The 25727-nt window shown below is 46.8% G+C and overlaps 1 protein-coding gene and 1 long non-coding RNA gene across 2 annotated transcripts; one reads left to right on the top strand and one right to left on the bottom strand.

The window, feature by feature from the left end:
• Positions 1–2045: 2045 nt before the first annotated feature.
• On the top strand, positions 2046–25111 carry LOC110966543 (FYVE, RhoGEF and PH domain-containing protein 1-like). Its single transcript, XM_051949831.1, has 18 exons — positions 2046–2525; positions 4668–4946; positions 5026–5218; positions 5456–6173; positions 7484–7573; positions 7726–7874; positions 7944–8100; positions 9351–9489; positions 9980–10038; positions 10838–10984; positions 11059–11151; positions 13421–13500; positions 13849–13879; positions 14656–14757; positions 15619–15747; positions 15823–15981; positions 16065–16211; positions 18720–25111. The coding sequence occupies exons 1-18, from the start codon at positions 2468–2470 to the stop codon at positions 18990–18992; spliced, it is 3003 nt and encodes a 1000-aa protein (XP_051805791.1). The 5' UTR covers positions 2046–2467; the 3' UTR covers positions 18993–25111.
• On the bottom strand, positions 14790–15318 carry LOC127534520 (uncharacterized). The gene is made up of 3 exons (XR_007942676.1): positions 15282–15318; positions 14935–15086; positions 14790–14896 (listed from the first exon to the last, which is right to left on the bottom strand). It is a non-coding gene; the product is annotated as an uncharacterized LOC127534520 (long non-coding RNA).
• Positions 25112–25727: the final 616 nt, after the last annotated feature.

Genomic DNA, 25727 nt, shown 5'->3' with positions numbered 1-25727 from the left:
TAGATGTGGACTTCCTGGATGGATGCAGGGAAGCAGAGATGTGATTTCTGTGATCTTTTGGAGAACCAAGCTGATTCCACTACAGAACATCTGGAGATCTGAGGATGAAGTGACTGGGAGCAGGAAGGACGTACAGATGTGAACGGACGTACCTGTTCAGGTGTTGGCATGCAGCTGAACTCACCAGGCAGCGCTCTGCTCAGGCTCAGTCTCCGTCCTCCCTCCTTCTCCAGTCAGTTCAGCACCATGAGGTTCTCCTACCACCTGAACACAGAACACAGAGGCGGCACCCCCTGCAGAAAAGGTGAGTCTGCTGCAGCTCAGGTAAATGTAAATTTATTCTACAGGTGTTAGTTTATTCTGTTACAATTTATTCTGCAGGTGTTAGTTTATTCTGTTACAGTTTATTCTGTAGGTGTTACAGTTTATTCTGTAGGTGTTACAGTTTATTCTGCAGGTGTTACAGTTTAGTCAGTTACAGTTTATTCTGCAGGTGTTAGTTTATTCTGTTACAGTTTATTCTGTAGGTGTTACAGTTTATTCTGCAGGTGTTAGTTTATTCTGTTACAGTTTATTCTGTAGGTGTTACAGTTTATTCTACAGGTGTTACAGTTTATTCTACAGGTGTTACAGTTTAGTCAGTTACAGTTTATTCTACAGGTGTTAGTTTATTCTGTAGGTGTTAGTTTATTCTGCAGGTGTTAGTTTATTCAGTTACAGTTTATTCTACAGGTGTTACAGTTCATTCTACAGGTGCTACCGTTTATTCTACAGGTGTTACCGTTTATTCTACAGGTGTTAGTTTATTCTGTTACAGTTTATTCTGCAGGTGTTAGTTTATTCTGTTACAGTTTATTCTGTAGGTGTTACAGTTTAATCTGTAGGTGTTACAGTTTATTCTATAGGTGTTAGTTTATTCTGCAGGTGTTACAGTTTATTCTGTAGGTGTTACAGTTTATTCTACAGGTGTTACAGTTTAGTCAGTTACAGTTTATTCTACAGGTGTTACAGTTTAGTCAGTTACAGTTTATTCTACAGGTGTTAGTTTATTCTGTTACAGTTTATTCTGTAGGTGTTACAGTTTATTCTGTAGGTGTTAGTTTATTCTGCAGGTGTTACAGTTTATTCAGTTACAGTTTATTCTACAGGTGTTACAGTTCATTCTACAGGTGCTACCGTTTATTCTACAGGTGTTTCCGTTTATTCTACAGGTGTTACAGTTTATTCTACAGGTGCTACAGTTAATTCTGTAGGTGTTACAGTTTATTCAGTTATAGTTTATTCTGTAGGTGTTACCGTTTATTCTACAGGTGCTACCGTTTATTCTACAGGTGTTTCCGTTTATTCTGTAGGTGTTACAGTTTATTCTACAGGTGCTACAGTTTATTCTGTAGGTGTTACAGTTTATTCAGTTATAGTTTATTCTGTAGGTGTTACAGTTTATTCTACAGGTGTTACCGTTTATTCTACAGGTGTTTCCGTTTATTCTGTAGGTGTTACAGTTTATTCTGTAGGTGTTACAGTTTATTCTGTAGGTGTTAGTTTATTCTACAGGTGTTTCCGTTTATTCTGCAGGTGTTACAGTTTATTCTGTAGGTGCTACAGTTTATTCAGTTACAGTTTATTCTGTAGGTGTTAGTTTATTCTGTAGGTGTTACAGTTTATTCTACAGGTGTTACAGTTCATTCGGTAGGTGTTACAGTTTATTCTGTAGGTGTTACAGTTTATTCTGTTACAGTTTATTCTGTAGGATGGTGTCCCAGGTGTCCTCTCACATACCTGGGACACCATCCTCCAGAGACCATCGGACGGCGGGAAGCGTGGTTGGCTTGACAGATTCTGACAGATTCTAACAGATTCTGACAAACCGACCACGTGATAAAAAGGACACGTCACCAAACGTCAGATGACGCTCTGAAGAAGACAGCAGAGGCTGTTGAAACATGTCAGCAAGGTAACACAACTTTCCTGAATTGTCGGTTTAAATAAGTAACGCTATGGTATAGTACATAACGACAAAATGAACCTAATCCAACTATATTATAATGTGTTCCAGACTGGTTCTAGACTGATTCTGAGTAGCTTCTATCTGGAGAGACCCACATGATGCTGCTGCTGTCAATGCTGCTCGCTCTCTCTGTTCCTAATTGGTTGTCATGGAAACCAACATGGAGAGTGAGCGCGCATCCTTCCCCTCCCACCTCCACTCCCCCCTCCCCTCCCTTCCTCGCTGCCGCCGCCCGCCGCTCTCACACCGGGCCGCCCCCTGAATCAAACCGAGCGCTGTAGCCTCCGTCTGCGGCTGAAGCAGCAGCCTGTCGGACGGTGCGGACGGTCGGTGTGTCGGTACGTGTGCAGGTCGGTCCGGGGCCGCTGTGTGTGAGTGCGCGTGTGGTTGTGACCCGGTTCGTTCTGCTGCTGTGGACCGGGGAGGGGCGCGCTCTCTCCCGCACCGACAGCCTCTTTAATGACCGGATTTGTGTTTTGCTGCGCGATGTATATGGACCGAAGCAGCCTGAGCAGAGGTGAGTCCGACATCTGCACCGCGCGCACACAAACGCATACTTGCGAACGGCACGGGACCGCGCACACACGCACGGCAGCATCCACGATAGCGCGCACATGCTGCAGCCCCGTCACACCCCCACACACCGATTCATCGTTTCATCCGTTAAATGTGCAAATATGAAGCATCATCCTGATCCGGGGGGAGGAGGGGGAGGAATCTGGCACACACGCGTGCACGTCAGTGACTGTCGTGCACGCGCACACACTGACCGACATCTCGCCGCAGTGAATGTAGGCTAGTATGGCTGCATGATACTGCGTCTGCCAGATGTGTGTGTGTGTGTGTGTGCGCGCGCGCGTGTTGCACCCACGTGACCTGATTAATAACCGACTGATAATGATGGAACAAACGTAAGCTGATCGAAATGATCGATACTCTGCTGTCAGTTTTATTCCATCACACAGACACAGCAGCCAATCAGGAGGCCGATCACAGACTGTGTGTGTGTGTGTGTGTGTGTGTGTGTGTGTGTGTGTGTGTGTGTGTGTGTGTGTGTGTGTGTGTGTGTTATTTGATTGATAGGCTGTAATCCATCGATGCTGAATGTTGCTGCTTATCGAAGCCTGATGTTTCTGCAGACAGACGGACACGCCCCCTCCACACACGCACACCCTTAGGCCTGAATAGTGTGAATTCTACAGAAGTGGCAGGTGGACCAGAACCAGCTCTCTTATTGAAACCTTCTACAGAACCAGGCTCGGGTTCTGGTTAGAACCAGGCTCAGACAGCAGAAGGGTTCTCACAGAGATGCAAGGACATGTGATCATATTGCATCTTCTTTTAGCTGCATGAAACGATGCGACGCAGCAGCTGGTTCTGATGGAGACCACACACTGGTATCAGGGTTCTGCAGAGGGTTCTGTCTGAGCATTATTGTGTGTTTTTATGTGATGGATGAATGAACAGGTGTACAAATATTTAGCCTAGCTTAGCACTGGCAGAGTGTAAATAGGCTATGCTAGATTAGATTGATATGATAATCCTTTATTACTAACCGTGTCAGGGGAAATTTCCTGTTACAGCAGCAATATACAGTAAATATAACAATTAAAATAACAAAAATATATACAACATATGCAAGAATGAAATTGAATAGAGTATTATTATAAATGACAGCAGCAAAAACTGACTTGTGGAATAAAATGTAAAAGTGCAGAAAATGACAGCACAGTACACTGGTACTGTGTTGGTGCTACATTGGTGCAACACTGGTACTGTGTTGGTGCTACATTGGTGCTCCACTGGTACTGCGTTGGTGCTACATTGGTACTGCGTTGGTGCTACACTGGTACTGTGTTGGTGCTACACTGGTTCTGCTTTGGTGCTACACTGGTACTGTGTTGGTGCTACATTGGTGCTACATTGGTACTGTGTTGGTGCTACACTGGTTCTGCTTTGGTGCTACACTGGTACTGTGTTGGTGCTACATTGGTGCTACATTGGTACTGTGTTGGTGCTACACTGGTTCTGCTTTGGTGCTACACTGGTACTGTGTTGGTGCTACATTGGTGCTACATTGGTGCTACATTGGTACTGTGTTGGTGCTACACTGGTTCTGCGTTGGTGCTACACTGGTTCTGCGTTGGTGCTACATTGGTGCTACATTGGTGCTACATTGGTGTTACATTGGTACTGCGGTGGCTCTACTTTCAGAGTTTTCTTGTTCTACATTTGCAAGATCAGTCATCACAAAACCTCCTGAAGCCGATACACTAGAACTTCACCATGTGTTGCTGAGGACTGTGGGTAATGTAGTGAGAGGGATTGTGGGTTATGTAGTGAGAGTGAGAGTGTCCGTACGTTCACCTACCTGTCCCTACCCTTCTGAGCTCACAGACAGATGTAGCAGCTGCAGGAGGTTCCATCAGTGGCCATTTATTAATAAGTAATCATCTGCTGATGACTGAGAGGCGTCTAGAGAACATCTGGAAACTGCCGCTTCTGTAGATTCAAATGTTTAATCCATAAATGAGAGGTTAGCGTTATTTATCCTGTATTAATTAAAGATGCTTCAGTTTGATTGGTTTCATTAATAATAATGGCTGTTGTTGTCAGTGTGTGGGCGTGGCCTGTCTCACGTATCCCACCCCTTTCACAGGCCCCGCCTCCCCCTCCAGTCCCAGCTTACTGACGAAGAGCCTCTCTCCGGAGCCGTCCTGCTCTCCCTGCGGCCACCAGGGGGCGCTGGATGCTGACGCTGCACAGCAGTCGATGGCCGACCCGAGCCCCGGCTGCTCCTCATCAAGCCTCGCCTCCCTGGAGGGAGAAGCAGCACTAGCAGAGCTGGTGAATGACACGGGGCCACCAGAGCTGACAGTCGCCATGTCGACACCACCGAGCAGGAGCCGGCCCCCGCTGCCGGGGCCCAAACCACAAGGTACCTTTAGATATTATTACATCACACTACCATTACCATGACACCAGAACCAAAGTGACCTCTGACTCCGCCCCCACAGTGCCCCCAAAGCCCCCTCACCTCCAACAGCAGGTGACGAGGACACGCCCCCGAGCTCCAGACAAGCCCCTCCCCCCTCCTCCGCCATGCAGACCCCTCCCAGCCGACCCCCGAGGGGGGCGGACTCCGCCCACCTGCCCCGATGGCACCGCCTCTCCTACCTGCGTCCTGTCACTCATCGAGAAGTTTGAACGGTGAGTTCTGATTGGTCAGAGGAGGTGTGATCATGTCAGACCTTTATCTTGACAGTTGTTTATTTGTTTATAGATTCTGGTGTTTATTTTGTCTTTTCTGGAGTTGGTTGTTTATTATTAACTGCTGTTTGTTTGTCCTGTGTCGTCTGTGATTTGTTTGTTTTTGTTCATTGTTTACTGTGCGTTTGTTGCGTAAATATGTTTATCTTTTCATCATTTTTTATTGTTTGTTTACAGAGAGCAGATTATTGTGGTTCCTGACATCACAGGCGGTGCTCTTTGTCCTCGCCTCACTGACCCCGCCTCCTCCCAACCATCATCACCACCATCATCATCCTCACCTGCCCCTCCCCTTGTGGACGAGGAGCCGCCCACAAGTCCTGATGATGTCACAGTGGGGGTGGAGGACGATCCGCGTGGTGAAGACGATGACGATGACGACGACGAAGAGCTGGTGGCCGTGTGTCGTGCTGACGTCCATCAGAAGCGTCTGTCCATGGAGTCGGGTTACAGCGCCTCAGAGAAGCACCTGGAGGACGACGTGGTTGCCGTGGAAATGAGGGAGCAGCAACAGGAGCCGCCACCGCCACTCGAACAGTCAGAGCTGCCGTCTGAGCGTCTGTCCCTCCCCTCCTCTCAGACGGACGGGAAGCTGGCCAATCGAGACAGTGGCATCGACAGCATCAGCTCGCCATCACACAGTGAGGAGCTCTGCTTTGCCGGTGTGGATGATGGGGGCGTGGTCTACCCATGTAGCCCCGCCCTTCTTCCCCGCCTCTCCAGCTCGTCCTCGTATGCCGGAGATGAGGGGGAGGAGGGGGATGCGAGGAGCGGAGCCAGGAGGAGGAGGGAGTTCTCTGAGGAGGGGGACAGCGACCTGGAGGAGGAGGAGGAGGAGGCGGAGCTAACACTGGTGCTGCCCGCCCCCAAGACGGACCGACAGGACTCTGTGGAGGTGAGATTCAAACGTCCCAACTTCATTGAAACAGCAGACAGAGCATTTTCATGGTAATTAGCAAACAAGCTAACGAGACAGCATGAACAACAACAGTGGGACTGAGCATGCTCAGTGGGCTTAGAGGAATCCAGATCTGGTGACAGTCATTAGAAGAGGATCGGTGGTAAAAGCGAGCTGGAGGTAAAGAGCTGCACTGCAGCCGCACAAACTGAAACCTGCCCAACAACAGAAACACCTGTAGCTTCTGGTTCAGCCGCAACGTTTTACATGATGGCGTTAGCATGAAGACTCACCTGGTGGAGGTGGTGTCACTGATAGCCAGCAAAAAACAGTACCACGAGCTAACAATAGTTGCCATGCTAGCTATAAAAGAACACTTACCACTAACTTACATTAGCTACAATGCTAGTTATAAAAAAAAACAATTAGCACCAGCTAACATTAGCTGCCATGCTAGCTATAATGAAGCACTTACCACTAGCTTACATTAGCTGCTATACTTGCCACAGAGAAACAGTGTCAGTAGCTAACATTAGCTGCTATGCAGCTATAAAGAAACAATTATCAGTAGCTAACATTTCTTTATGCTCGCCATAAAGAAACAATTATCACTAGCTTACATGAGCTGCCATGCTAGCCATAGAGAAACAGTATTACTAGCTAACATTAACTGCTCTGCTAGCTATAAAGAAACAATTATCACGAGCTAACACTAGCTGCCACGCTAATTATAAAAACAATTATCACAAGCTTGCATTAGCTACTATGCTAGCCATGGAGAAACAGTATCACTAGCTAACAATAGCTGCTATGATAGCCTTTGAGAAACAGTATTACTAGCTAACACTAGCTGCCATGCTAGCTATAGAGAAACAGTATTACTAGCTAACTTTAGCTACCATGCTACCTGCGCCTATGTCACCTAAATACCCACTCCCTGAGGCTAACCAGCTAACCGAGCTATTGAACATAATGTAAGAAATGCAGAATGAAGGCTGATTATCAACACAAGTCCAAAAATTATGAATTTTTAGAAAAGCTTGATGCAACTAAAATTACTACATAGTAATCCAGTGAAAAATGTATGATATCCAACATTTCCTAAAACGTCAGACCATCTCAAGTTTGAGCTCTGAGAAAATATCAACACTGAGGAGAAGAAACCACAGGAGGGATTAAAGGCAGCATCACCAGCTGTAACCTGCACCCATCAGTTCAGAGTTTAACCGCAGCAGAGGCTGATGGGAAATGGTGCTTGTTAAAGAATATTAGAAATGTGTTGACCTGCTGCCTGTCTCTTTGTCCAGCTGTCTGTCCAACAGAGAGTCTTCAACATTGCCAACGAGCTGCTGCAAACTGAGACTGCTTATGTCTCCAAACTGCACCTGCTGGACCAGGTAAGTTCACAGCTCTGTCAGCCAATGGAAGGAAAGGAGGAGGTGGTCTGATATGGAGGTCACACCCCTGACCTTCTGGCTGGAGCTGTCATAACATCAAGAAGACACAATTAACAGCCACAAAGAGACACCAAGTTGATGTTGTCCTGCAGGTCTTCTGCTGCAGACTCCTGGAGGAGGCTCGGTCTCGTTCCTCATTTCCCTGCGATGTGGTTCAGGGCATCTTCTCCAACATCTGCTCCATTTACTGCTTCCACCAGCAGTTTCTGCTGCCGGCGCTGCAAAAGCGCATGGAGGAGTGGTGAGCATTGTCTTCTTCTTCTCCTCATCCTCTGGTCCTGCTCCTCCCTCACTCCTCTCTGTCCTGCAGGGACTCGAACCCGCGCATCGGCGACATCCTGCAGAAGCTGGCCCCCTTCCTGAAGATGTACGGAGAGTACGTGAAGAACTTTGACCAAGCCATGGAGCTGGTCAACACCTGGATGGAGAGGTCGGCCCAGTTCAAGGCCATCATCCAGGAGATCCAGGTAGGTTCTGCTTCCAGGGTGTTCTTGCTCCCTGAGCCGCAGCAGAATCCAGTTTGATTTGATTTAAAGAACACCAACCTGTCATCTCAGAGCGCTGAACATTTGGAACAGAGAACCCAACAATCCAAAGTTCTCTAAGGATCCCCTTTGCCCAGCAGCCAGTTTTCAAAAAGAAAAATTGGATGAAAAAACTGAAGTTCCTTTAGAGAAGCAGGCGGAGGGTTGGGGTGGAAGTAGCAGGATGGTTGCCTGGGGACCAGACAGCCTTTATATTGTGTATTACAAATACACATAAAGTCAGTCTGGAACTGCTCCATTGAACCAAATCTAGCCGAGAGGCGGGACTACCGATCACAGCTTGAATTGGAGAGAGCCAATCAGCGTAACGCATGTGTGACGCAATCACTAAGCGACCTAACAATTGCCTTTCCGCCATGATGTTTTGTAGTTTTAACAGCTTCCTTCGCCGTACAGGGGTCCTGAGGAAAATCTAAGCTCTCCCTTTCAACAGTGGAGGGTAGCATTACGCATTCTATCGTACAGCCTGCCGGAATTAAAAATACATCCTTTTTAAAAAGAAAAGCTTTAAGAGCTGCTTCTTGTTGAGGTTTTAAGGACAAATTCAGCCCGTGCTAAACAGAGGAAAGCGCACGAGAGAAACCTCGCTCTGTTGCGGTCGCATCGTTAACTCCCGCCTCTGGTGCTCTGATTGGTTCGGTCTGATCTGCTCGGAGCTTGAAAACCTGTCAAAATGTGTCAATGGAGGAGGGCTAGACCGTATTCCCGTATATCCCTTATAACGGGAATACAGTCTAGCTAAGCTAGGCTAGCGGGATGGAGCACAGAGCAGCAGAACATCAGAGAACATGAGACAGAACATCCTAGAACCTGCTCAGTTCAGAGGGTTCAGCATCTGATCAGGCGTGTTTGTGTTCATGTTATGTTCCAGGGATGGGATCAGCAAGTTCTGATTCTAGCGGAAAGTTGTTGACGGGGGGGGGGGGGTGTGCGGCGGCGCAGCGGCTTCCGATCGCTGGGCCGTTTACAATCGTCGTTAACAAGCTATCGTTAACGTCGTTACCATCGCGCGGAAGTATCAGCAACAATAAAGTGTTCAAACTTGTGAAATCGGCGGATCCGCGGTAAATTCCCATCCCTGAAAAAAAGCGTAATTCCGCGAATTCGCGGAAAAATCACATCCCTGTATGTTCATGTTGTTTATTCGATGTTGTTGTTTTGTTGTGTTCCAGAGGGAGGAGCGCTGTAGGAACCTCACCTTGCAGCACCACATGTTGGAGCCGGTCCAGAGGATTCCTCGCTATGAGCTGCTGCTCAAAGATTATCTGCACCGACTGCCGGAGGACGCTCCGGACTACCGGGACGCCCAGAGTACGACAACACACACACACACACACACACACACACACACACACACACACACACACACACACACACACACACACACACACACACATGTTTGTTTTTCTATACCGGTGGGGACTTACCATTGACTCCCATTCATATCTAACTCCTAACCCTAACCCTAACCTTAACCATCACCAAATCAATGCCTAACCCTAAACAAACGTTTTTGCACTTTTACATTTTTTATTAACAACAATATGGCCAAGAAAACGGTGTTGCCACCCGTGGGGACCTCATTTTAGGTCCCCACCGTAAGACAAGCCCCCACCTTTATAGCAAATAGTCAGGTCAAAGTCCCCACCGGTATAGCAGAAACAAGTACACACACACACACACACACACACACACACACACACACACACACACACACACACACACACACACTTCTGTGTCAGACATCATGACAGATCCACTCCAGATGGAGATCACACCCAAATGATTTGTACCTCTGCAGAGTCTCTGGAGCTGATCGCCACAGCAGCCGAACACTCCAACGCTGCCATCAGGAAGATGGTGAGATGCCTTCACAGACACACAAACACTGACCTCGGACCAGCTTTAGTGGAAACAGACTTCATGTTCTGTTCCTGAACTGTCACTAGAACCTGCAGAACATTGTTCCCCTCACTGAGAGCCAGAAGCTGAAGCTTCATGAATGTTAGGATGTTGTAGGTGGAAGCATCTCTGCAGCTCCACGGACCTCCATCTAGAACCAGACCATCTCAGACCTCCATCCACAACCATCACTGTCACTGGGACAGATTCTGATCCGTTGCTCTAAAACCTTTCAGTATGTTCCACTCATCTCCAGTCTTTTAGTCAAGTCAGATGTTCAGGTCCAGCAGATCATAGTCCAGACGTCTAACCAGGAGGGTCTGAGGCCTTCAAAGACCAGGAGTCTGTGGAGATTCTCAGTTGTCAGTTCATGATGGTCATCAGAGCTTCAGTTAAAAGTTTGTGCACATCTCTGTTTGGTTGTTGACGACATTCCATCTTCATCCAAGAGGCTTCTTCTGTTCTGTCTGAGGAGGTCCAGGGTTCTGTTCTCATGGTTTGGTCAGTTTGTAGAAGGAGAAGCAGAAGGTTAGAGGGATGAGTAACATCCACATTCAGCTGGAACACAGATCTCCAACCCCAAGCTCCTCTCAGCATCTTTCAGTTGTCCTAAAAGCTGCTCAGACCTTCAGGATCCTCTGAACCTCCACCATTAGGGTTATTTTTGATGTTTGTCAAGAGCTGAAGGCTGCATGTTGGTGCTCAGGTGAGCCTCCAGGTGAGCTTCTGGGTGACTGACTGCTGTGTTTGTCCTCAGGAGCGAATGAGGAAGCTGCTGAAGGTCTACGAGCTGCTGGGAGGAGAAGAAGACATCGTGAACCCGACCAACGAGCTCATCAAGGAGGGACACATCCTCAAACTGTCCAATAAGAACGGAACCACGCAGGACCGATACCTGATCCTGGTACCGTCCGTCCTCCTCAGGTGTGTTGTCCTGCTGTTGTCATAGCAACGGCTGACGTCCGTCTCTCTGTTCAGTTCAACGACAGGCTGCTGTACTGCGTCCCAAAGCTGCGTCTGATTGGTCAGAAGTACGGCGTCCGCGCTCGCATCGACGTGGACGGAATGGAGGTGAGACTTCCTGGTAGCCACCAGGTTAGCCATCACACAGAACCAGCAGAACCAACAGAACCAACAGAACCACACAGAACCAACAGAACCACACAGAACCACACAGAACCAGCAGAACCACACAGAACCAACAGAACCATACAGAACCAGCAGAACCAACAGAACCACACAGAACCACACAGAACCAGCAGAACCACACAGAACCAACAGAACCAACAGAACCATACAGAACCAGCAGAACCAACAGAACCACACAGAACCACACAGAACCAGCAGAACCACACAGAACCAACAGAACCAGCAGAACCACACAGAACCAACAGAACCATACAGAACCATACAGAACCAGCAGAACCAACAGAACCACACAGAACCACACAGAACCACACAGAACCAGCAGAACCACACAGAACCAGCAGAACCACACAGAACCAACAGAACCAGCAGAACCACACAGAACCAACAGAACCAACAGAACCAGCAGAACCACACAGAACCAACAGAACCAACAGAACCACACAGAACCACACAGAACCAGCAGAACCAGCAGAACCACACAGAACCAGCAGAACCACACAGAACCAACAGAACCACACAGAACCACACAGAACCAGCAGAACCACACAGAACCAACAGAACCAACAGAACCACACAGAACCAGCAGAACCACACAGAACCACACAGAACCAGCAGAACCACACAGAACCAACAGAACCAACAGAACCACACAGAACCAACAGAACCACACAGAACCACACAGAACCAGCAGAACCAACAGAACCAGCAGAACCACACAGAACCAGCAGAACCACACAGAACCAGCAGAACCACACAGAACCAGCAGAACCACACAGAACCAGAACCACACAGAACCACACAGAACCAACAGAACCACACAGAACCAGAACGAACCAGAACGAACCAGACAGAACCACACAGAACCACACAGAACCAGCAGAACCACAAAGAACCAACAGAACCACACAGAACCAGCAGAACCACACAGAACCAGCAGAACCACACAGAACCACACAGAATCAGCAGAACCACACAGAACCACACAGAACCAGCAGAACCAGCAGAACCACACAGAACCAACAGAACCACACAGAACCACACAGAACCAGCAGAACCAACAGAACCACACAGAACCAGCAGAACCACACAGAACCAGCAGAACCAACAGAACCACACAGAATCACACAGAACCAGCAGAACCAGCAGAACCACACAGAACCACACAGAACCAGCAGAACCAGAACCACACAGAACCAGCAGAACCAGCAGAACCAACAGAACCACACAGAATCACACAGAACCAGCAGAACCAGCAGAACCACACAGAACCACACAGAACCAGCAGAACCACACAGAACCAGAACCAGACAGAACCACACAGAACCAACAGAACCAACAGAACCACACAGAACCAGAACCAGACAGAACCAGACAGAACCAACAGAACCAACAGAACCAGCAGAACCACACAGAACCAACAGAGCCACACAGAGCCACACAGAACCAGTAGAACCCACAGAACCAACAGAACCACACAACCACACAGAACCACACAGAACCAGCAAAACCACGCAGAACCAGCAGAACCAACAGAACCCCACAGAACCCCACAGAACAACAGAACCAGCAGAACCACACAGAACCACACAGAACCAGAACCACACAGAACCAGCAGAACCACACAGAATCAGCAGAAACAGCAGAGCCACACAGAACCACACAGAACCACACAGAACCAACAGAACCAGCAGAACCAGCAGAACCAACAGAACCACAGAACCACACAGAACCATGCAGAACCAGCAGAACCACACAGAACCACACAGAACAAAACAGAACCAACTGGAGTCTGGAACATGGTTCCTGTCAAAGTTTTTTGGAGAACCATTCAGGTGCCTGAAATAAACGTTTGTGATGTTTTTTCTTGAAAGAGTCATTTGAATAAATAGTTCTTTAAAGAACGGGTTCTAAAAGGTTCATTGTGGAACTAAAAGTGTTTCTCTTTCCTTTTTCCAGGTTCTCTGCAGGTTCTCTCCATGTTCTCTGTCAGGTCTCTGCAGGTTCTCTCCATGTTCTCTGCAGGTTCTCTCCATTTTCTCTGTCGGTTCTCTGCAGGTTCTCTGTAGGCTCTATTCAGGTTCTTTATAGGTTCTCTCCATGTTTTCTCCAGGTTCTCTGTTGGTTCTCTATAGGTTCTCTGGGTGTTTCCACTGGAGGAACAATGTGTAACGGTGTCTTTGTTTGTCCTTAGCTGAAGGAGACCAGCAGTGTGGCTGTTCCTCGGACATTCCTGGTTTCTGGAAAACAAAGATCTCTGGAGCTGCAGGCCAGGTAGGAACCACAGATAGGATTATTCTCACAGGATGCCTCACTCTGATCCAAACTGGAGACACGACTACAATCTGGAAACAACCCCTGACATCCTACTGCATGTACTGTATCTTCTGTATACTGTATGTACTGTGTATGTATGTACTGTACACTGTATGTACTGTACACTGTATGTACTGTATACTGTATGTACTGTATATGTGTGTACTGTATATGTGTGTACTGTATGTACTGTATGTACCGTGTACTGTATGTACTGTGTACTGTATGTACTGTGTACTGTAAGTACTGTGTACTGTATGTACTGTATATGTGTGTACTGTACTGATTGTGATTGTGTGTCTGCAGGACAGAGGAGGAGAAGAAAGACTGGATCCAGGTAAACCTACTTCTTTATTGTCATGGTCCAGATCACCAGCTGGTCCAGGTATGGACCAGTGGGTTCTTTTGGACATCTGGCTGTAAATGGACCTTCAGAGTCCATCTTTCATCGTGTCTGCGTTCTTCCAGCTCTGAAGGTTCAAAATGAAAGCACTGCAGAGTGGTCAGTGCTTGGTCAGATTACAGCTGCTGCTTAAACAGGAAGACTTACCTTCTTTATTCCACGTTTTATTCTCAGAGCTGTTCTAATGTAGTAGAACCACCTGGGAGAGGAACCCCATACCGGAAGATCACCACTGTTCTGTTGGAGAATGAAAAGATCAGAAGACCAATAATGTAGGAAGAACAGGGATTATTCACAGGATAGTCTAAGAGAGGAGTTCTTCTAGTTTCTGGGCCAGTGCAGTCCTCAGACCTCTCCCCAGAAAACTACAAAATACAGTTTTAAAAAAGCTAAAGAATAAAATACGACGTTAGCACAGATCTGAAACACACACAGATTCACCTGATCCACAGGTAATCGTCCAGAACTCAGCTGACTGGGATCGTCAGAGTCTGGAACATTAATACCCAGCAGGAACCAATCAGAGAGAAGCTACACATCAATAAACAGCAGCAGGAACCAATCAGAGAGAAGATGAACACATGAACATTATTCTGGATGTTTTGTCTCTTTTTGGTCTTCGTTGTGTCAAACACTGAAAACTTTATGAAATGTAGTTGATAATGAAATATTATCAAGTCCTGTTTTTTTTCTTCTTGGTTCTGTTTCAGGCCATCCAGGCCACCATCCAGAGACATGAACAGACCGTGGAGAGCTTCAGACACCTCAACTGTTCACTGAGAGACGACGATTCCACACCACCACACTCCCCGGTAAAAACTTGACTATACGCTGACCTGGAGGACGTCTGTAGACCTGTCTGTAGCTCTGTCTGTAGACCTGTCTGTCTGTAGACCTGTCTGTCTGTAGACCTGTCTCTAGACATGTCTTTCTGTAGACCTGTCTGTAGACCTGTCTGTCTGTAGCTGTCTGTAGACCTGTCTGTAGACTGGTCTTTCTGTAGACCTGTCTGTAGACTGGTCTTTCTGTAGACCTGTCTATCTGTAGGCCTGTCTGTAGGCCTGTCTGTCTATAGTTCTGTCTGTAGACTTGTCTGTCTGTAGACCTGTCTGTAGCTCTGTCTGTAGCTCTGTCTGTAGACCTGTCTGTCGTCCTGTCTGTAGACCTGTCTTTCTGTGACCTGTCTGTCGACCTGTCTGTCTGTAGGCCTGTCTGTAGACCTGTCTGTAGACCTGTCTGTCTCTAGACCTGTCTGTAGTTCTGTCTGTAGACTTGTCTGTAGACCTGTCTTTCTGTAGCTCTGTCTGTAGCTCTGTCTGTAGGCCTGTCTGTAGACCTGTCTGTCTGTAGCTCTGTCTGTAGACCTGTCTGTCTGTAGACCTGTCTGTCGTCCTGTCTGTAGACCTGTCTTTCTGTAGACCTGTCTGTAGACTGGTCTTTCTGTGACCTGTCTGTCGACCTGTCTGTCTGTAGGCCTGTCTGTAGACCTGTCTGTCTCCAGACCTGTCTGTATTTCATGTCTGTAGACTTGTCTGTCTGTAGCTCTGTCTGTAGTTCTGTCTGTAGACCTGTCTGTCTGTAGACCTGTCTGTAGACCTGTCTGTCTGTAGACCTGTCTGTAGACCTGTCTGTAGACCTGTCTGTAGACCGGTCTCTAATCTGTCTGTCTCCAGAGCTGTGTGGAACTGGGGAAAAGAGCTCCAACTCCGATCAGGGAGAAGGAAGTGACTCTGTGCATGAAGTGTCAGGAGCCGTTTAACTCCATCACCAAGCGTCGGCATCACTGCAAAGCCTGCGGTCACGTATGTTTACCGTTGGTGTTCAGGTGATCCGTGTTCAGGCTCTGAGCGCCGCTGACTCTCTGTCTGTCTGTCCAGGTGGTTTGTGGGAAATGCTCCGAGTTCCGTGCCCGTCTGTCGTATGACAACAACCGGACTAACCGTGTGTGCGTGGACTGCTATGCTACGCTGGTGGGCGTGTTCCCGTCGCCCGCCGGACTGAGCAACAGCACCCAGAGGAGGCGGTCCATCCTGGAGGTCAGTGTGACATCACTGTGGCATCACCTTATGTTGCCGATGACAGAGGCCTAACTGTCTCCGTCTCTCTCCTGTTGCCATAGAAACAGGCCTCACTGGCGGCAGAGAACAGCGTGATCTGCAGCTTCCTTCACCACATGGAGAAGGGAGGGGGAAGGGGCTGGCAGAAGGCGTGGTTCGTTATCCCCGAGAACGAGCCGCTGGTGCTGTACGTCTACGGAGCTCCACAGGTAAACACCTGTCCTAACCACCAATCAGAACAAGTCTACGGGTAGACCAATCAGAACACATTTACAGGTAGACCAATCAGAACGCTTCTACAGGTAGACCAATCAGAACACTTCTACAGATAGACCAATCAGAACGATTCTACGCATAGACCAATCAGAACACATATACAGGTAGACCAATCAGAACGATTCTACAGGTAGACCAATCAGAACACTTCTACAGGTAGACCAATCAGAACACTTCTACAGGTAGACCAATCAGAACGATTCTACAGGTAGACCAATCAGAACGATTCTACAGGTAGACCAATCAGAACGATTCTACGGGTAGACCAATCAGAACGATTCTACGGGTAGACCAATCAGAACGCTTCTACGCGTAGACCAATCAGAACATATATACAGGTAGACCAATCAGAACGATTCTACAGGTAGACCAATCAGAACGATTCTACAGGTAGACCAATCAGAACACTTCTACGGGTAGACCAATCAGAACGATTCTACGGGTAGACCAATCAGAACGATTCTACGGATAGACCAATCAGAACGATTCTACGGGTAGACCAATCAGAACGATTCTACAGGTAGACCAATCAGAACACTTCTACGGGTAGACCAATCAGAACACTTCTACGGGTAGACCAATCAGATCGCTTCTACGGGTAGACCAATCGGAACACTTCTACAGGTAGACCAATCGGAACGATTCTACAGGTAGACCAATCAGAACACGTCTACGGGTAGACCAATCAGAACACGTCTACGGGTAGACCAATCAGAACACGTCTACGGGTAGACCAATCAGAACACGTATACGGGTAGACCAATCAGAACACGTATATAGGTAGATCAATTAGAAATCATCTACAGGTCGACCAATCAGAACACTTCTACAGGTAGACCAATCAGAACACGTCTACGGGTAGACCAATCAGAACACTTCTACGGGTAGACCAATCAGAACACGTCTACGGGTAGACCAATCAGAACACGTCTACGGGTAGACCAATCAGAACACGTATACGGGTAGACCAATCAGAACACGTATATAGGTAGATCAATTAGAAATCATCTACAGGTCGACCAATCAGAACACTTCTACAGGTAGACCAATCAGAACACGTCTACAGGTAGACCAATCAGAACACTTCTACGGGTAGACCAATCAGAACACGTCTACGGGTAGACCAATCAGAACACGTCTACGGGTAGACCAATCAGAACACGTATACGGGTAGACCAATCAGAACACGTATATAGGTAGATCAATCAGAACACGTCTACGGGTAGACCAATCAGAACACGTCTACGGGTAGACCAATCAGAACACGTCTACGGGTAGACCAATCAGAACGATTCTACAGGTAGACCAATCAGAACGATTCTACAGGTAGACCAATCAGAACACTTCTACGGGTAGACCAATCAGAACGATTCTACGGGTAGACCAATCAGAACGATTCTACGGATAGACCAATCAGAACGATTCTACGGGTAGACCAATCAGAACGATTCTACAGGTAGACCAATCAGAACACTTCTACGGGTAGACCAATCAGAACACTTCTACGGGTAGACCAATCAGATCGCTTCTACGGGTAGACCAATCGGAACACTTCTACAGGTAGACCAATCGGAACGATTCTACAGGTAGACCAATCAGAACACGTCTACAGGTAGACCAATCAGAACACGTCTACGGGTAGACCAATCAGAACACGTCTACGGGTAGACCAATCAGAACACGTATACGGGTAGACCAATCAGAACACGTATATAGGTAGATCAATTAGAAATCATCTACAGGTCGACCAATCAGAACACTTCTACAGGTAGACCAATCAGAACACGTCTACGGGTAGACCAATCAGAACACTTCTACGGGTAGACCAATCAGAACACGTCTACGGGTAGACCAATCAGAACACGTCTACGGGTAGACCAATCAGAACACGTATACGGGTAGACCAATCAGAACACGTATATAGGTAGATCAATTAGAAATCATCTACAGGTCGACCAATCAGAACACTTCTACAGGTAGACCAATCAGAACACGTCTACAGGTAGACCAATCAGAACACTTCTACGGGTAGACCAATCAGAACACGTCTACGGGTAGACCAATCAGAACACGTCTACGGGTAGACCAATCAGAACACGTATACGGGTAGACCAATCAGAACACGTATATAGGTAGATCAATCAGAACACGTCTACGGGTAGACCAATCAGAACACGTCTACGGGTAGACCAATCAGAACACGTCTACGGGTAGACCAATCAGAACACGTATACGGGTAGACCAATCAGAACACGTATATAGGTAGATCAATTAGAAATCATCTACAGGTCGACCAATCAGAACACTTCTACAGGTAGACCAGTCAGAACACGTATACGGAGCTGTTCTAACGACCAATCAGAACAGTCCTACACACCCACCAATCAGAACACGTCCACTAAGCGACCAATCAGAACCAGCCTGTCTGTGTGTCTCTGCAGGACGTGAAGGCTCAGCGCAGCGTCCCTCTGATTGGCTTCGAGGTCTCTTTGCCGGAGTCATGTGACCGGCTGGAGCGACGCCACGCCTTCAAGATCTCCCAGAGTCACCTGACCCTCTACTTCAGTGCCGAGGGGGAGGAGCTTCAGCGTCGATGGATGGATGTCCTGTTGAGGGCCGGAAGAGGGGAGGAGCCTCAGGTGCACCGACCAATTGTGGAGAGTCTGGAGGAGGAAGGGGAGGAGCTTGCTGCAGCTGAAGGAGAGAACACGTGATGAGGAGGAGGAGCTTCAGCAGCTTTCAAGGCGGACCCTGATTGGACAGAAGAAAATACAAACCAGTTCAAATCAGTCATCACTTTACCCACAATCCTCAGCTGCTGTCACCATGGAGACACCTCCATCATCACCTGTGACATCATATTCAGAGCACCGATCCAAGAAACCTAAAAGTGAACGAGCCAACGATTGATCAGGAACTGTGCTGATAATCAATTGATTGTGTCTGTTTCAACCAGCGATCAGAAAATAATTAGCACAATGATTGATCAGGAACCTGATCAGTAGGTTCCATCCTGGATTAATGATCCATCACCCGATCAGATTAATGATCAATCAGCTGATCAGATTAATGATCCATCAGCTAATCAGTCTGAAGCTTCTGATTGGACCATCAGCATAAAGCACAACCTTCTACGTGTTCCATGTTGTTTCTGAATTTAACAGTTCTTTATGCTGTCTGGACAGTTCCACTAGAACTTTCACTGCAGGAAACTTCCCAGGAACCAAGGTTCCTTCAGTTGGTCAGTTGTGTTTCCACCATGGTCCCAAACCATCTGACGGATCAGAAGGTCTGTTCACTACGTCCACTGCAAGAACTCAAAGAGAGCATCAACCCCTGCTGGTTCTTTCTGGTTCCACTGTAGATCCAAGTTCCTCAACAGGAACTCAGAGATAAGAACCGGCAGTTAGTGGACGGAACTCCATTTCTATGTAGGAACTGAAGCATGGAGATATGTTCTGTCAGACCATCTGGAGAACTTCATGTTGTTGGAGGTGATGTCAGAAAACATGTCATCTGAGTTGAACCAGTCAGTGCTGAGACCCTAAAAGCAGGTTCCCACTCCTGAAAGAGGTTCCACAGCGACTAGGGGTGCAACGGATCAAAAAACTCGTGGTTCGGATCGTATCACGGTTTTGAGTCACAGATCGAATCAGTTTTCGGATCGGCTGTTTAAATGCCGCGGTGATCAGTGGTTGCTAAGCAGCCTTCATCTTGGCTCCTGTCACTGACACATCCAGGTGATGTCGCTTCATATGGCTGGTCATGCTCGATGTGTTTCCTCTCATACGTCTTTCTCTGTCACAGTGCCTACACACCATTATAGCTTTGTCCACCACCTTTCTTCCATCATCACTGTGCTTTACAGGGAAGGCAAAATGCTCCCATATGAGCGACTTAAATGACGCAGAAGGTTTTTGAAGTTCCTCTGCTCCTCTGCTATTCATGACTACCACTGCACTCAATTAGTGTGGATTAAACATGCGCTCTCCATGTGACCACGTACAACTTTTTTCATCAACCAATCCGCGGACCACGTGGAGAGGGATCCATACGGATCAACGATGATCTGTTGCACCACTAACAGCGACTGTGTCTGGGCAGAACATGTGTGAAGGTTGAAGCTGCAGGTTCCTGTAGTGGAAACCAGCCTTGAAGAGCCTCCCCGAACAGGAAGCTGGTTTCTGACCGCTGATCGGGTTCTTCTGATGCCATCCTGACAGTCCTGCTCTCCAAGCAGGTTCTTTCCTTATTCTTGCGGTGGAAACTACAACTCTTCAGAACATTCACTCTATCTTCCTGCAGGTCTCCTCTCAGTGATCATCTCCAGCCTCTACAAGCCCTTTGTGCACCACCTCAGCCAATCAGCATCCGCCTCTCAGAATCTACCCAATCAGCACTGAAGCCCACACAGCAGTTATTTGGAGGTCCTACCCACCTGGAACAGGTCCTTTGTTCTCCCCTGATGACAGCCCTGAAGAGGTTGTACTGGACGGTTCCTGTGGTTGGAACAAAGGTTCGGTTCCCCCTAAAAGAAACTTGAAGTTCCTGCAGTGGGAACAGCCCGCTGAGACCTCTGGTGGAAACACAGGTAGACCAACTGAGCTCCTCAGAAGGTTCTCCAGCTCAGAAGAAGGTTCCTGCAAACGTTTCCTGTATATTAAATCCTTCCTGAGTTCCTGAACAGCCTCAGAACCTGCAGACAGAACATGGACGATAAGCCAGAGGGGCTGATGTCGAACCCACAAACTAGACCCGGAAGAGAACCCATCCTGCCTTTTTAATGCTTCCACTAATGCAGGAAGACGAGCTCTGTCTATGAAGAGAACGTAGAACTCTCAGCATTACTGCCACTGAGTTCTGGTGGTCATTTTTAGAACTGCAGCTACAAAAGCCCACAACTTATTTCACGTTGCAGCAACGATCTAAAGCATGAGAACTACACAGTGATGATCTCAGAACTACGGTGCAGGTCAAAGCCGGTTCTCCTGGGCGATGCAGATATAAACATGAGAGAAAACAAACAGTTCCAGGGTTCTACAGGACGTTCTTGTCTGGACTCCAGTCCAGCATCGCTTAAACAGCTTTCATTGATGAAAACCGAACGTCCACCAGCTGCAGGTTCATCCAAGATATTCAAGAAAAAGCAGCAGAATCTAAAGCGACTGTTAGACTCTAGAAGCCCCTTTAAATGCACTTCAACTATTCTAATGCCAAATTCCTCCAAGAAAAGTCCAGACCTCCAAGCTGCCAATCAGCAGCCTGTCAGGAGGTCAACTCCGTTTCCCAGCAGCCCCCTGCTGGTGCACTCCAGTCCTGCAGGCTTTTCTAAAATCACAGAGTCCGACAGAAATGTCTCTGTTTTACATTTTTATTTGACCTCTAAATGTTAGAGATCATTTCTGTCCTTCAGATGTTTGGTTCTCAGAGTTCAACGTGTTTCTTCAGTCAGACCAACTTTTCACAAAGCAGACAAACTTCCTCTTTCCTTGTTTCATGAACTGAAAGCATGTTTGAAGAAGTGCCATTTACAGCCACCTCACTGCTGTTGGAAAAAAGGTTTATTACTTTACTGCATCATTTGACCTTTTTATGTAATTATGATCCAGATTTAGTCTCCAGAACATTTCATCTTTGTTGGCGTCATAAAGAGAGTGGAAATCTGAAGCTGAAACCACATATTTGACCTGAAAATAAGTCAGTCAATCCAGTGAGTCATTATTTAAAAACTAAAATACAGAAATGGATCAACTTCCAGTTTCTCATGTTTGAATATTTTTTCTTTTTTCTGAACATTTTGGATTGTTGGTCCGACATTTGAGGCCTCTGACTCTGAGAAGCTCAGATTTTCTGACCTTTATTGACCAGAAGAAGGAACTAATAATCAATAATGGAAATAATCTGTGATATACGAGGACACGATGATGTCACCAGATCAAAGACGCCAAGAGGAGCCTGGACCGATTTAACTCTAATCCAGACCGGTTTAACTCTAATCCAGACCGGTTTAACTCTAATCCAGACCGGTTTAACTCTAATCCAGACCGGTGTAACCCTAACCTGGACCAGTTTAACCCTAATTGGGACTGGTTTAACCATAACTTGAACCGGTTTAACTCTAACCCAGACCAGTTAAGCCCCAACCCAGACCAGTTTAGCCCCGACCCGGACCGGTTTAACCCTAACCTGGACCAGTTTGACCCTAACCTGGACCAGTTTGACCCTAACCCGGGCCGGACTGACCCTCTCTGTGGTTTCTGGATGCTGCAGATGATCCAGTAATTAGATGGAGCCGCTCTGACTTAAAAGGACAAAGTGAACGTGGGTTTTTTTTCTCCTCTTGACTTGAGTGGTTCAGTAATTCTGTTGATATAAACTCCTTTTGGACAAAGTGTTTTGATAGTGAAAAATATTCTGAATATTATTATTGCTGTTTGGCGAAATGAACAGATTGTTGTTGGATATTTCTGTGTTTGATGTTTGCTTGATGCAAGTTGATGCAAAAAGAAAAAGTTTTTGTAAATATAATTTATTCTTCTGGGACCTGCCAATCATGTGACGGTGTTAAGGTCAGAGGTCATGCAGCCAGAGCCACGCGGCGGCCATGTTGGGTGAAGGTTAAAGGAACAATCCAGTGTTTTAGGAAACTCTGCGTTCTCCTCCTCTACTCTGCCTTTGCACAAAGAGAAGAAGACAGAGGAACTGCTACCAAGAACAAAAATATAGGAGTTTTGCAGAATTTTGAAGAGTAAAACCCCTGAAATGCTGCATAACCACTACAAAAACAGCTCAATTACATCATTATTAATGGACAATTTGAAAATATGTTGAGATAATAAGTTAGCTACAAAACCACAGCTCTACATGGGAAATTCTGCTCAAAAGTGGTATGAAAAGTTTGTGTTTGTTTAACTTCTACCTCACTCCCTCAGTCTGTGCATGGCTCTGGCTGCCAGCAAGTTTTTAGCATGTTTTAGGCGTGTAAAGCAGTGGGAATGGAAGGAAATGGCCAGTAAGTCCGCCTTATCGCTCTCACCATCACCTCCTGCTTCGCTGTGGTGAAAACGTGTCTGTGGTTTATTCTCTTTGAGTTTTATCTGATCTTAACTGTTTGCAGAGAAGCTTAAAGGCTGGATGGGACCAGTTCTGACTGGTTCTAACCGGACCTGACCACTGCTGATGGGTTCTAACCCGTTCTGATTGGTTCTAACCAGTTCTGACTGGTTCTAACCGGACCTGACCACTTCTGATGGGTTCTAACCTGTTCTGACTGGCCATAACTGGACCGGAGCAGTGTGTGTGGTACAGTGAACAGTGGTGTGTTGTATCAGTCACTCTTTGTTCAGTGAATTGTTGGTAATATATCAGATCTGCATTCTGTATTTAAGCTGCTGTTTCTTATTTGGGCTGGACGTCCCATCAGAACCGAAAACAGCCGGTGATACTAGTTAGAGCTGGTTTTGACTACAGATGGCCAAGTTATCGCACAATGGAGGATTATTTTAGAAGAGGTGCTTCCTTATTATTCAGCTTGTAATTGTTCTGAAGTCTGGGTATTATTTAAATGTCAGTGGAAAACTCAACTGCTCATCTCCAGTTATAACCAGCTAGCATCTTGTTAAACCGGTCACAGCTGCTAAAAACTAGTTACAGCTGGTAAAAACTAGTTACAAACGGCTACAGTTGGTTAAAACTAGTTACAAATGGTTACAATTAGTAAAAACTAGTTAAAAATGGTTACAATTGGTAAAAACTAGTTACAAACGGTTACAATTGGTAAAAACTAGTTACAAATGGCTACAGGTGGTAAAAAGTAGTTACAAGTTGTAGAAAGTTACAGAATCTTTTAGGCAGTTAAACAGAAATGTAAAGAATCTCCTGCCCAGTAATCTGGTTAGATCTTGGTGATCTGGTTAGATTTAACCAGATGTAACCAGATCCATCCAGATCTGGTTACATCTGGATAGATCTGTTGTTACAATCTGGTTAGATCTGGATAGATCCTGGTGATCTGGTTACTGCTGGTTAGAGCCACATGAAGCCCATTTTACCAGCTGGTTAGTAACGGTGACAGCACGTTTGAAGGGCTTTAATTTAAAAGAGGCTGGTTTGGACCAGTTAGACTCAGAACTAGTCAGTTGTACCCAGCCGGTTATGAACTGGTTGAACTGGTGCAGAGCAGTCTGAACTGGTTTTATTGAACTCATGTTGTGCCAAACCAGATTCCTGTCACTGTTCAGTTTTTATTTCTTGGTAAATGAACGTGATCACAGCGTGTTCATCGATGGTCTTTCACAGTGCTGTGAACTGTTAATGGCTGTTGTTACCATGGAGACCGTCAGGAGACCAGACAAGCCAATCAGAGGTGGATTCCATGATGGTGTCACTTCGTCAGATGACCACAGCTCAGATCTTCTGACTTGTTGCCATGGTAACCTTCAAGGCTTTTGGAGCTGACACGTTACCATGGTGACCACTGTGGCTCCTCTGTGATTTCCAGAGCTGCTGGAGACAGTGTTGCTACAGTAACCACAGCCACCGGCATCATAGTACATAGGCCCCATGTTACCGTAGCAACCAGCGGACCCTCGTTGCTGTGACGACCGCTCCTTCCTCCATCCCTGTCTCCGGTGTAACAGCAGCACACTCGTGTATCCTTCTCCTTTATGTTGTACTGTTGATTATTATTGGATGGATTGATTGCAGGTGATTGGTTAGTGGCCGGCCACTGCCTTCCATGCTGTCTGTTTCCCATCATGCACCTCTATAAGAAAATAAGATGACAAATGTAATAAATGAGGTTATAAATGAAATAAAAACGTATGGAAGAAAATCTGCTGCTTTATTCAAATAATTTTATAGAGATGAGAAAGAGCCATTTACAACTGAGGGGGCAGCGCCCCCCAGTGACGACAGAGAGTAAGAAACAGATATATATATATATATATATATATATATATATAGATATATATATATATAGATATATATATATTGTAACTTCTGGTAGCATGAGGCGATACCTGGACCCTACAGAGGTTCCACAGACAGTCCAACTCCTCCAGGATGAAACGTCAATGTGTGCCATTACCAGAAGGTTTGCTGTGTCTCCCAGTACATTCTCAAGAGCATGGAGGAGATTCCAGGAGACAGGCAGTTAGTCTGGGAGAGCTGGACAGGACTGTAGAAGGTCCTCAACCCATCAGCAGGACAGGTATCTGCTCCTTTGTGCAAGGAGGACCAGGATGAGCACTGCAATAGCTCTACAAAATGAGCTCCAGCAGACCACTGGTGTGAATGTCTCTGACCAAACAATCAGAAAGAGATGAGAGTGGTCTGAGGGCCCAGCGTCCTCTAGTGCCCGCTGTGCTCGCTGACCGGCACCGTGGAGCTCGGCTGGTATTTGCCATAGAACACAGGAATCTGCAGGTCCACCACTGGTGCCCTGTGCT

Source organism: Acanthochromis polyacanthus, chromosome 6 (assembly GCF_021347895.1).
Source record: "Acanthochromis polyacanthus isolate Apoly-LR-REF ecotype Palm Island chromosome 6, KAUST_Apoly_ChrSc, whole genome shotgun sequence".
In the NCBI taxonomy this organism is placed as follows: domain Eukaryota; kingdom Metazoa; phylum Chordata; class Actinopteri; family Pomacentridae; genus Acanthochromis; species Acanthochromis polyacanthus.
The sequence above is the reverse complement of the archived record's forward strand: the minus strand, read 5'-3'. Positions and strand labels throughout refer to the sequence as shown.